The sequence below is a fragment of the Lactuca serriola genome, chromosome 9 (assembly GCF_051521515.1).
Source record: "Lactuca serriola cultivar US96UC23 chromosome 9, Lser_US96UC23_V15, whole genome shotgun sequence".
Classification (NCBI taxonomy): Eukaryota; Viridiplantae; Streptophyta; class Magnoliopsida; order Asterales; family Asteraceae; genus Lactuca; species Lactuca serriola.
In genome coordinates, this window is record NC_136416.1 from 27824433 (window position 1) to 27837570 (window position 13138).

The following is a 13138-nucleotide window of genomic DNA, read 5'->3' on the forward strand; positions in this document are numbered from 1 at the left end:
TAGTAGGAAACATGGTTTAGCGATAAAGTTCTGACGAAACTGGTTTGTGGGAAACAAGGTACCGACAACAATCCGAAGAAATTTCTAATAAAATTCTGACAAAATATTTCGTAGAAAATTCCCACGAGGCTTCCTGACACAATATTTCTGACAAAATTCCCATAGAGTTCATTTCCGAAGGATTAATTTTTCGAAAGAGTTTATTTTAATGCATTATTCTATTGGTATTGTGTTGGTAATAATGAAAAATTTTTTTAAAAAAAAATCTATAAAATACAAAGATTCCAAATAAGTTTTTTATAAACTATATAATAATTAAAAATCAAATACAAATTCATCCAATATGCACTTTCAACCACAATGATACATATATAAAAACAATTCAATACAATTTTATCCCAAATGGTGGCTACTAAGGAATACTTCAACAGAGTGATAACTCCTATCCAAATATCAAATACATTACCAAAATGATAGCTACCATCCAATACTTCACCAAAATAATTAGGTATTTGTACCTCACTAGCATGTTTAACAAAAAATTTACAAAAAAACAAATGGATTTTCAGGAGGGTTACCAAATTGTCTCATTAGTTGAGTTAGGTGCTTTTGTTTTTCTATAAAAACCTCTTCAAACCATTTATTGCTACGCGGTGCAGCACACGCGCAACACTTTACCTCTCGTAGCAGTTTGTTTTTTGGAAGACTTCAGACTACAAAACCTCTGCGCGTGTGCTGCGTGGCGCAGCACTTGACTTGCCTCTTCTAACCTCTTCAACTTTCATTTTTTTAAATGTTTTTTTAAGAATTTTTGTATAACTTTTTTTTTTAAACTTTGATTTTCTTAAATTTTTATTTACGGATGTGATACAATTTATTTTTATAATTTCCATAATTTTTTTTAACTTGATTTTTTTAATTTTTTTTACCGTTTTATTAATAATATTTTCAATTTCAGTTGCATCTTTTTAACGTGTGTAATTTTTTACGAACTTTGTAGACATCGTTTGCAATACTTTCTTAATTTTTTATTATTTTCTTTTTTTATTTTTTTTTAAAATTAGTTTTTTTTCTAGAATAAAACTATTAGCTTCTTTTATATTTTTTTAAGTTTTTTTTTTTTTAAAAAAGGTTTTATATTTTTGTTTTTTTACATGTTCTTTTTATTATTATTTCAATGTTTTAAAACTAGAATTATTAAATTTCGATGTTGATAACTATTTTCAATTTATAAAATTAGTTTATTTAAATTTCAGTTTACTGCAGCAGTCTGCAGATGTTAAAAAACAAACATGCTTCTTATTATAGGTTGCAGCCGTTTGTTCCACCTCTTCTGCTACAGAGGATTGCAAAGGTGGTCCGCAGACTTCATGAATTTTCGCTTCGAAAAAACAAACACCACCTTAGTTGTTGTTCCTTTTTTTTTCTTGTTTTTGTTGCATCAAAATTCTTTCCCACGCCTTTAACCTTAAAACAAACATATATAACTAGCACACAAAAAATATATATCAACATTTTTTATCCATTATAGCAACATACAAAGTATTCCATAATAACAATATACTTTACTTTTCTATGTCATTCACTTATTTTTTTTTAAGTAACAACACACTTTATTTTAATCCAATTATAACAACAAATTATTAATATAGGTACTGTTTTTATTCATAGTAGCAACATACTTCATTTTTCATTCATAATAGCAAATATAATACTTCGTGTAAGTTTCTTGGCTTATTTTTGTCGGGATTTTTACCGACAAATTAAAATATGTTCCTCGGAATTTTTTAGTGCTAAAACAAATTTTCTAGTACTGAATCCACCATGTCGCTGTTATTCTTGATCACATCACAAACTGATGGTTGTAATATATATCAAGAGTACGAGTTGTATTAAGTGTTATATGTACCTATAAACTAAGAGAGAAGACCGAACCTTTTTCTTCCTAACAGTCCTATATGTAAGTGTATATTTTAGATGCACAGCTTTGAACAAAGTTCTTGAACCGAGATAACACCATAACCTGCCGGAAGTGTATACGACCTCGACTTTCCATTGTCTAGGCATGTCAAATTTAGTTGGTTGCCTAATTGTATTGACTAAAAAACCATAAAAATATCAAAAGAAATTGGTCTCAATTAGTCGAAACACAAATAATCGTACTAAACCTAAGAAAAATCTTACATTGCACAGTGGATCACAGCTCCATAGACGCGTAGGCACACAACTTAGATAATGACACCAAGAACAATAATCGTTTCCATTTACTTTCCGAAAAAGGAACACAAATCCCATTGTAAACCTGCACATGCACGAATCAAATTAACTCAATACCCTGTGCATATATAACGCAATGAAACGACTCAAAATGGAAAGTATTTGAGATTTGAACAACACTTACAACACAGATAAAGCTATTACGGAAAGAACAAGGAATATGTGTTGACATGACTTGTATTCCGATTTTGTGTAGTAACCATGAGGAGCGATAGTTTGGTTTATCCGATTGGAATGTGGATGAACCAAAAGGATAAAACCGAGGAAGAATCCTGTTATGAATCCTCCTATATGTGCAAAGTTGTCTACGTGTGGGAGGATTCCAACCATTAGGCCAATAAGGATCATGAGAATGAGCATTGTCGATGTTGCCAACTGCATGGATTAACATACGTTATTAGCACTAGTCGTGTATCGATACATAAATGAAAATGAATACGTATATACGTACTTTGTTGGCATAAATAGTCCAATTTGTAAGTAGTTCAGAAAGCATTGCTCCAAGTAAACCGAATAGTGCTCCAGATGCACCAACGGAAATGTTTTTTCGGAGAAACAAAGATGACAACAAGCTACCACCGAGTCCGGATAGTGTATAAAGTAACCCAATTCTTGCTATGGGAAAACAGTTCGAGGAGTACTATGAAAACATGAAGAAATGGAAACGTCAAAAGGTAAAAAGTCACGCACCAAAACCAAAATCCTGTTCGAGGCGAATTCCAACCGCAAGGAGATTTAACATATTGGTGAAAATATGGAGGACGCCGGCGTGCAACCACATGGAAGTGACAATACGCCATTGTTGTCCTTCTTGGATCACTTTATTTGCATCCAATGCTCCCATTTTTAGTAGCCTAAAATCAAACTCCGACGATAAAGTTATTTAGTTTGATAGATACTCCATTAAGCATTAATTGAAGTTAATTACTGTATTGAATGTATATATATTGGAACGTACGTTGCGGAGGAAGGGCCAAGAAGGGGGTTTTCTTGGACATTTTCGAAGGCGAAACGTTGAAGCATTTGTACACCGACACAACTCCGGGAATGGAGGGGGCAGTTGTTGATATACATGGAGAGAATGAATAGGGCTACGTTGACGATGAAGATGAAGGGCACTAACCAGGGAAACCATTCCTCGGAAAAATGATAATATAAGGGAGGCGGAGGAATATGGTGGTGGATTAGAGGTGGTGGCTGTGTGTATAAAGGCGGATAGCCGACTGGTGGAGGGATGCTATGCACCTTGATCTCGATCTCCGCAGGTGAATTCTTCGCAGATGAATGGACGTCCATGGCAGTCGCTGGATTCTATGATCGGGGTGGTGGTGGTTTAATTTTTGTTTAGATGCTGTTGGTAATTAAGTAATTTTGATAAGGTTAAGGATTTGATATGTGAGAAATTCCGGTGGGTGGATATGTCGAGGAGGATGAAAGATGATCGGAGTGTTAAGTTGGAGGCCCATGGTATGTTACTATTTTCAAGCTTGTATGCTCATAAGCAAAATTAAATATTTACATAAGGGTAGTATACATATACATATGTTAATTAAAAGAGTAAATGACATATTTGTCCCAATTGATTTTCAAAAAGTTCGTCATTTTGTATTTAAAATATCAATTGTTAAATAGTTAAGAATCAATGGATGGATTTTCTCGGAGAGATGACGGAAGTGGTGGAAACCCGACAGAAGCAGCTTGCTTTGTCTCTCTTAAAGACTCCTCACTCAATCAAATGTGCCAAGCATCTCAGGTCAATCCACGTCGTCCTTCTCCGAACTGGTCTCCACCACAGCAGTTTCGCCGTCGGGAACTTTGTTAGTTGCTGTGCAAATTTGGGTCTCATGTACTATGCCACCCAACTGTTCGATCAAATGCCTGAACCAAACTCATTCGTCTGGAACACCCTGATCAGAGGATTCCAACAGAACCATGAACCCAAAAAAGCGATGGATCTTTTCGATCGCATGCGGAGTGAGCCTGATGGTCCGGATCGTTTTACTTACCCGTTTGTGGTACGGTCTTGTACCGAGTTGATGGAGCATCTTAGAGGGGTATGCATCCATGGATTACTGTTCAAGGTCGGGCTTGAGCTGGATACTTTCATTGGTACAAGTTTGATTGAGTTCTATGGTAGCTTCGGTGATATAAAGGCAGCTCGTCGTGTTTTTAATGAATTGCCAACAAAAGATAAGGTTGCCTGGACTATTATGTTGTCTTCTTGTGTAAATAAAGACACTGACCTAAAGGAGACCCGTAAGCTGTTCGATCAAATGCCTGGTAAGGATCTTGTAGTTTGGAACATCATGATCTTTCAGTACATCAAAGCCGGTGATATCCAAAACGCGAAAGTGCTTTTCAATCTAGCTCCTGTTAAGGATCTGTTAATGTACAACACGCTTCTAGGTGGCTATGCCAGATATTGTGAAGTCAACATCATGCTTGACTTTTTCCATAAGATGCCCACGAAAGATTTGGTATCATGGAACTCAGTAATCAGTGGGCTAGTCCGTGACAAGAGAATCAACGAAGCCATAACCCATTTCCACCAAATGCAAAGCGAAAACATACATCCAAATGAAATAACATTGGTAACCCTTCTCTCTGCTTGTGCTCAAGTTGGAGCTTTAGATACAGGTAGATGGTTACATTCATATATAAATAGAAACAACAGCAGTTCAAACCTTGTAGTTTCTACATCTTTAGTGGATATGTATTCAAAATGTGGAGATTTGGACAGCGCACGACAAGTGTTCGATAAAATGCCAAACCGAGATGTTGTTGCATGGAACGCCATGATCATGGGCCTCTCCATGAACGGGCAAAGCAAAACAACATTACAGCTATTCACCCGTATGAAAAGGGAACAAGTCAAGCCAAACGAAATCACAATTCTTGGTGTTCTCTGCGCGTGTGTTCATGCAGGATTGGTGAAAGAAGGTCAAAAGTTGTTTGATAGTATGGATCAAGAACACGGGTTGGAGCCTAGAGTAGAGCATTACGGGTGTATGGTTGATCTTCTTGGGAGATCCGGTTTACTAAACGAAGCGTATAGTTTGATCCAAAGTATGCGAGTCGAGCCACATGTTGGGGTGTGGGGTGCACTTCTTGGTGCTTGTAAGCTTCATAAGAATGTTGAGTTAGCCGAAACGGCTATGAGTCATTTGAATGAGCTTGAACATGAAGATGGAGGGTATCTTACAATCATGTCTAACATATACGCGAATGTAGGAAGGTGGGATGATGTGTGTAGGGTACGTGAGTTGATGAAAGAAAAGGGAATTGGGAAGCTGAGAGGGTGTAGTTCGATTGAGGTTAATGGGGTGATATATGAGTTTGGGGCTGGGGAGAAGGTTCATGAGAGGGTGGAGGAGATTTATGAGATGATTGATGAGATTAGTGGTGGTTTAGGGGTGGTGGGACATGTTGGGAGGAGGAGTGAGGTGTTTTTTGATGTTGAAGATGAGGAGAAAGATGAGGTTTTGATGTATCATAGTGAGAAAATGGCTGTGGCTTTTGGGCTTATTAGTATGGAAAAAGGGAGTGTTATTAGGGTTGTGAAGAATTTGAGGATTTGTGGGGATTGTCATGATGTGATGAAGGTGATTTCCAAAATGTATGAGAGGGAAATTGTGGTGAGAGATCGGAGTAGGTTTCATCATTTCAAGAATGGTTGTTGTTCATGTGGAGATTATTGGTAGATTTAATAATTAAAAAAATATCCCATTTTTGGAATAACCTTGTTTTATTATTCTTATAACTAGGATCAAACAAAGGACATAAGAATGAAATCAAGAAGCTCATATTCAGAGCAAATTAATTACTTCAAAATCCAAATCCAACTACTAAAAAATATTGCACAATCAAGGAAATAAAAAATTTGATCTTCAAGTTCAATAATGGGAATACAAAAACAAGAGATTACAGTTAGAAGTGTGCCAAGCTGTATACCAGAGTCCACGCCAGCTGAAATGAAGAGTTTATAAAAATTAAGATATCACCAAAATATTAATAAAATATATCATAAAATGGGATGAATAAAATCACCAGAAAGAGAGTAATTGAAGCAAAAAGTCCCTCTTGTAGAAGAGGTCCATGTCCACCAAATTCTTCTTCATCAAGCTTAAGTATGACTCCATAATACCCGTATATGATACCCGAAGAAATCAACAGAAATCTGTAATCAATCCAAAACCAGTGGATTTTTTTTTTCTTTTAAATATGTTTGTGTTGATTTATAATATTTGTAGAGAGATGCAATAACTTACGCAAGAATCCAGATACCCCCTACCAAAGGAATGGCACCCCATAGCAACCCGCATACAACAGCTACAATTTGCCGAATCCAGTGAAGTACATCTCCTAATTGGTCCTGAAGTATAAGGACAAAATGGTCATTAACTCAAAATTAATCATCTTCAACTTCAACTAGCAGTTGCAAATACCATTCAGTCTAAACGTATACCAAAGTAAAGATATATGGCATTCAATTCAGTCACATCAGTTCTCACTTAGGACATTCATTAAGACATACCAAAAGGATTTATTAACCAAGTATTGGATCCATTATTGATTTCTCCCAAACAAAATTAAAAATTTAAAACCAACAGCAATCACTCAATTGGATAACTTTCTAAAAGAATTATGAATCGATTCACTTTTCACCCAACAAAACTCTGGTAATCGATGGTGAAATACACAAGGGATTCATTCTAGACTAGACTGCTCAATTGAACATGTGTCGGTTTTACTTTAACTTTGAGATGTTCCGGTGATGGATTTTTCAATTTCATCACGGTATACATGCAATTCCATTCTACAATGCAACATATATCAAAAATTTTGTGATATGATAATAGATACCAATAGGAAACTTGAAAGAATGTATTGAATTAATAAAAAGAAGAAACAGAAACAGACCTTGTCCCAAGATGCTTCCGGATCAAGCAATTTCGCAAACTTAAATGGAGAAAAGTGGCCGTTCTGATGTTGTTTATGTTGAAGGCTTGCTTTTGCAGACTTCTTGTCTTTCATACTTGTTCGATTGAGATTAACACAAAGACAAGAAATAGTAATCCAACTGATGAGAGCAGATTAGGGCTCAGTAACAAGGTAATCGGCAGTGTGGTGGACTGGTTGGAGTCTTGGAGATATAGAAATGTGAATGATTTGTTTGGTCAATGATAATCATCCATAAGTGTTGGTGATCAAATTGGAATTGTGATATCTAGGGTTTGTGATCCAAACTGATTAAATTAATGAAGGAAAGGAATCTTACTGGAATTGAATCGATCTGATAGGATAAGATCAGGTCACGTTGGGTTGCCGTGTTTTGAAAAAGTTGATCTTGCAAAATTGCAAATCCGCAACTAACCTTCGGGTGTTTGGCCGGTTTTCGTCTTCGAGGTGATTATTGACTGATCGCCAGTCCAAATAAATGTTTAATTAAAGTTGTGATCGAGAATAACTGAATATCACTCAAATGTTTTATCAAAGAGGGGTGTTTTAGAATTATTTAAAAATAATTTATTGATTTATTGGTTTTTCAAAAAGTTAAAAAAAATGTTTGAATGAAAATGATTTTTAAAACAACTTCTTATTAACCTTTAAAAAAAATAGATTTTAATAAGTAACTTTTCAAAAAAATTTATAACATTAAAACATGTATAAATTAAGACAAATATTTTTAAAAAAATAACTTACTGATTTTTTTCACTATAAAAGTTAATCCAAACATTTTCAAAAAAACTTTTTTTCTCATTGCTATAAGTCAATAAATCATTTTCTTTAAAAATCATTTTGAAGTTTAGAATTAAAATTCCAATCATCATCTAAAAGAAATCCATAAAAATGTTTGTTTTATAATGCAACTAGGTGTAAAACTCATGTATTATATAGGTTAATTAAAAAAAATTAATATAAAGGTCTAAATATTTAAGAATTTTGGATTTATAAGAAAATAAAAAATAATGAATTATTAAGATTGACTTTTTTATCTTTTAAATTTAAATAAGTAAATAAAATAAACTAATAAGCCTTAATTTGAGAATTTTGAAAATAAGAAGGTAAGTCCATTAATGAAAACTCATATTTATTTATTACTACATTTATTGTAATTATTATATTAAAATATTATATGGAATTTATTAAATAGAAAAACTCATAAAATCACGTGTGGAAAAAAGTTAATTCAAAATAGCAACAAAATGACATTTGACAAATTGAATGAGAGTGTGACATATGGCAAAAAAAAAACTTTCATTTATTAGACTAGATTCAAAATTCTTTTAATTTGCAAATGTCATTTTCTTTGACAAGGTTCGGTTTTGATATTTAAGTTTAGACAAATTAGTTTTAATTTGTTAAGTTTCCTAAAATGACCAGAAATATAGTTAAAGTAATAATTGTTTTTGGTTTTATTATTTGTAAACTTAAAATTATTAAAACCTACCTAATAACCCTAGCCCCCATCGTATTGGTTTCTAGTTTTAGAAGTGTAAGTAAGCATTTTAGAATGGAAGCTGATAATTCTACGGATATTTTTGATACATCCACTGATTTTTCAAAGAAAATGACAATTATGTCCCTGGATCTATTTAGATTTTAATTGATTATTCACAAGCATATTTTTAGTAAAACCATTATACCAAAAGAGAAACGTGGTTTCCAGGAATACACTCCACAAGAATCCCGTCCTCCGTTGTCGTCACTTTCACCTTAATTTGCTCTTAAAGGGAAAACCACCCTGCAAAAACCAGAAGGAATTCATTTTGGAAGTGAAGAAGGAAACAAATTCTTCAGCGACATTCCCACATTTATCCCATAGCACCACTCACGAACGGATTAAATCGACTTCTGATGGGTATGCCAAAGCCAAATAAGTTACGCCAACCAAAAATTCAGGTCTAAGTTGGCTTTAGGTTTAGAACTAAATCAGAAACGTTTTCATTCTGGTGATGCGAACTCCGAGTGACTCCGTTTTTACTGTTTTTTTTTTACTGTTGAGTCGACTCAGACGATCCTAGAGCGTGCTTGCCAAATGGGTATGTTGAGAGGAGGAACTCTACATTGGCGAGCATTAAACACGGTGTTCCGATGATTGGGTGGCCGTTATATACGAAGCAGATGATGAATGTGACGGTATCAAGCAATGAGATAGGGGTGGCAGTGAAGTTGTCGGTGGCGGAGAAAGAAGGAGAGACAGTGGTGGTGATGGTGGAGATATTGAGAAAGAAGATATAGCAGGTGGTGAGCGTGGTTATGGAAGATGAGGAGGAGGGCAAAAGAATTGAATAGTTGGATGTTTAAAGAATCTGAATGAGGTTTAACGATTAATTAATTATAAAGGGGGCACAATTGCCATTTTGCTTTAAAATCCGTGGAAGTATCGATTACAATCCTTGGAATTATCACCTCCTTTTTAGAATGAAGTGACTTACATTATCATAAGATATTAAAGTATATTTTATATTTGAATAATATAATAGAGTTTTTAAATTGATAGTAGAATTTGATAAAAAAAAATCAGTCTAAATTAATGTTGTATTGATCTTTGTAATAGTTAATCTCAAATGATCATAAAACATAGATTCATAATTTTACATCTCTTAAATTTAAGATATCAAATTTGTAGGTTCTACATTAATTGGTTATTGAATATTATTATTCTTTTTAGATTCTATGCATGCATTATAAACATCTTCACTAATATTGTCACTAAGGGAAAAAAAATTGTGGCTTATGAATCTCTTTTTTTTCTTTCCTTTGAAACAAGAATTAATGATATTTTTTTCTCATATTTAGTTATCTACCCTATAATTATATAAACCAAATTAACAATCATAACTATATTATTAATTACAGATTTACAAAAAATATATGTAACAAAAATAAAACTTACCTAGCAATTAAAGAAGATCGCATCCACTATAGCAATTTATCTTTAGTTATTAATAATATTAAAAAAAAAAAAAAAAAAAAAAAAAAAAAAAAAAAAGGCCATTAAGTATTTGGTACAGTTTTGTCCACGAAAGTAAAGTGGAATATTGGATTCGGTACAGTTTTGTCCACCAAAGTAAAGTGGAATAGTGGATACTGGATAAGAGGTGTTGGGCTTAAGTGAGTGTATTATGGGCTTTTGAGTCATTGATCTGTATTATGGTTAAATGAGATATGCGACCAATATTAAGTTGTTATTGTTAGCTTTGTCAATGCTTAGCCTCGTTACCCCTCCCCTCTGTTTTTAATATGATTATATTTGTTCTAATTGTTATAATTGATTTTAGGTTTCATCTTGCTCAAATTTATCATCTTTTGATGGTGTTATTGTTGAGTATACCTAAGGATGTTTCTTTGAGTGGAACAATAGAGTAACTCAACTGGATACAACTTGATCAAATCGAATTTGCATGCTTTTCAAAACCAAGTAATTTCACGATTTCTTCCCTCTAAAATACATCTAGGGGTGTTTGAGATTTACTTTCAAAACAATTTATTGGTTTGTTGAAAAATCAATGAGTAAAAAAAATGGTTGGCAAATTCGAAAGCATTTTTCAAAAAAGCTTTTGCATTACATTCAAAAATGAGATTTTAAAAAACATATACCACTTGACTTTTTGAATAAATTACCACAATGCCCTTCATTTAACCTACTCACCTAACATATCTAATCTTTTTTGGTTATTTTACATGTATAAATTAAACCAAACACTTTAAAAAAAACAACTTATTGAATTATTTATTTTTGTCACCATAAAAGATAATCCAAACATTTTTTTTTGTGAGGAGAGCGGCACATCCATTAAAATTTTTATTAAGAAAAAGAACAAATACAATAGCAGGTTGGGGACTCCCCACCTATGGAAATGAAAAGGGCACATGGACCAAAACAACCAAATAACTAAAGACCAACAAAAAAGGGGAAAGTACATGATCTAAACCCCAATACAAGGTGTAACACCCACTTTCCAGAACGGACTGGTTTAGGGCTTCAAGGAGTCAAATGCATGGTTTTTGGACTAACAAGGTGTCACAACGTGACCATAGAGAGGTAAAAACCTGGCAAGTGATTAAATGAAAATGATGATTTAACTGAGCTCACGACGTGAGACACTAGTGCTCACGACGTGAGATGCGCTGCAGCCCAAACCCATGATCTCTTAGGGATTTATTCGTATTTAAACCCCATAAACTTCATTTTAGGGTTCTTTTACAGCCTCCTTCATCCCCAAACATAGAAAAACCCTAACACTAGCCTCCCCTTGTGATTTTTGAGTTTTTGGTGTTGTTTTGGTGGCTTGAAGAAGAAATGATCACCTTTGGAGCATAGATCTAACTTGGAAGCTTCATTTGCATTTGCTAGCAACATCTCTAGACCTTTGTGAGTAACCAAGATTCAAGCTCTGTGATTTCTTGTTGCCAGATCTAAGGTGTTATGCATGATTATCCATGGTTAAATAAGTTATAGTGTTTGGACTCCATAAAGTTAGCAACTTTATGGTCCTTAGAGTCCCTTGGTGATTATATGTAGTGGATCTGAAGTTTGGATGAAGTTTGAGTTCATGCTTGAGTTTTGACCTCCTTTTTCTTCATGAATGCCTTAATTTGAGCTCAAGTATTGCATTGGACATGCAAGACCTTAAATCATCTATTTTTATGGTTTTTGGGATTCTAGGAAGCCTTCTAGAGAAGATGGATAAGTGGATTAATGGATTAAGGACTTTCTTCATCAAAATTTCATTCAGACAGATCTCACGACATGAGACTATGCCTGTCACGTCGTGAGGATCAAAGAGTCTCGATTATTTTATCTTTTAGTGGCTCACGACGTGAGACTATGCTCGTCACGTCGTGAGGGGCAGTTGACATGTTGATTGTTGACCATGTTCAAAAATTTGATATATATATATATATATATATATATATATATATATATATATATATATATATATATATATATATAGAGAGAGAGAGAGAGAGAGAGAGAGAGAGAGAGACACACACACGCACACTACAAAGACAAGAGATAAACACAAAAGTCTACAAAAATAAAAGGGTAAAAGTGATAATTTTATAAAGTTGAAGCTAAAGGAAGTGAAAATAATATTTTTGAAAAGTAATAAAATCAAAAATATGATTTTACAATGAAAAGGGTTGAAAGCAATTGAGGAATTAAAATTAAAATTACTTTATTAATAAGCTTGTATCTTATGCATATCCACATGCACCTTTAGCTAAGTAACTTTGTCTCATAAAGACAAAGTTACATTTTAGAATATATATATATATATATATATATATATATATATATATATATATATATATATATATATATATATAGAGAGAGAGAGAGAGAGAGTTATGTTTATGCGAAACCGTCATATTATGTAAGACATGAAGGACGTAATCTTATCTATTCATTTTGTAGATAAAAAGTAATATTTTTAAAATACAGAATAAATAAAAGATTTCAAAATTTTTTTTTAAATATTATTTTCGTCATTTATTTTATCCAAAAATAAAAAATAAAAATAAATAACCATTTTTTTTCAAAATTTACGTGAAATATTCTTATTAAATATTATACTATAAATATTCAAATTGAATTTTTATAATGTTATAATATTCTACTAGAATATTAAACTATAAGTAATCAAAAATTTCTAATATAATATTTGAATATTCTAACAAATCTAACAATTCAAATACAATATTAGAATATTTTAACATACCTACCAATTTTAGTAGTTAATTAGAATATTCTAACATTATAAAAATTCGATTTTATTATTTACAGTGTAGTAGTCTATTAGAATATTTCATTTGTATTCAACAAAAAAAACGGTGATTTATTTATTTATTT

At 32.9% G+C, this 13138-nt stretch overlaps 2 protein-coding genes and 1 pseudogene across 2 annotated transcripts; 1 reads left to right on the forward strand and 2 right to left on the reverse strand.

Moving 5' to 3' along the window:
* Nucleotides 1-1232: 1232 nt before the first annotated feature.
* LOC145072123 (RHOMBOID-like protein 2) lies at nt 1233-3573 on the reverse strand. The gene is made up of 6 exons (XM_079018507.1): nt 3236-3573; nt 2968-3131; nt 2729-2892; nt 2402-2652; nt 2185-2302; nt 1233-2099 (listed from the first exon to the last, which is right to left on the reverse strand). Exons 1-6 carry the CDS (start codon nt 3571-3573, stop codon nt 1974-1976), a joined length of 1161 nt encoding a protein of 386 aa, XP_078874633.1. The 3' UTR covers nt 1233-1973.
* A 350-nt stretch (nt 3574-3923) lies between these two features.
* LOC145072121 (pentatricopeptide repeat-containing protein At2g29760, chloroplastic pseudogene) lies at nt 3924-6015 on the forward strand (annotated as a pseudogene).
* A 48-nt stretch (nt 6016-6063) lies between these two features.
* On the reverse strand, nt 6064-7710 carry LOC145072124 (uncharacterized). The gene is made up of 5 exons (XM_079018508.1): nt 7556-7710; nt 7198-7357; nt 6546-6649; nt 6325-6454; nt 6064-6243 (listed from the first exon to the last, which is right to left on the reverse strand). The coding sequence occupies exons 2-5, from the start codon at nt 7309-7311 to the stop codon at nt 6205-6207; spliced, it is 387 nt and encodes a 128-aa protein (XP_078874634.1). The 5' UTR covers nt 7312-7357; nt 7556-7710; the 3' UTR covers nt 6064-6204.
* Nucleotides 7711-13138: the final 5428 nt, after the last annotated feature.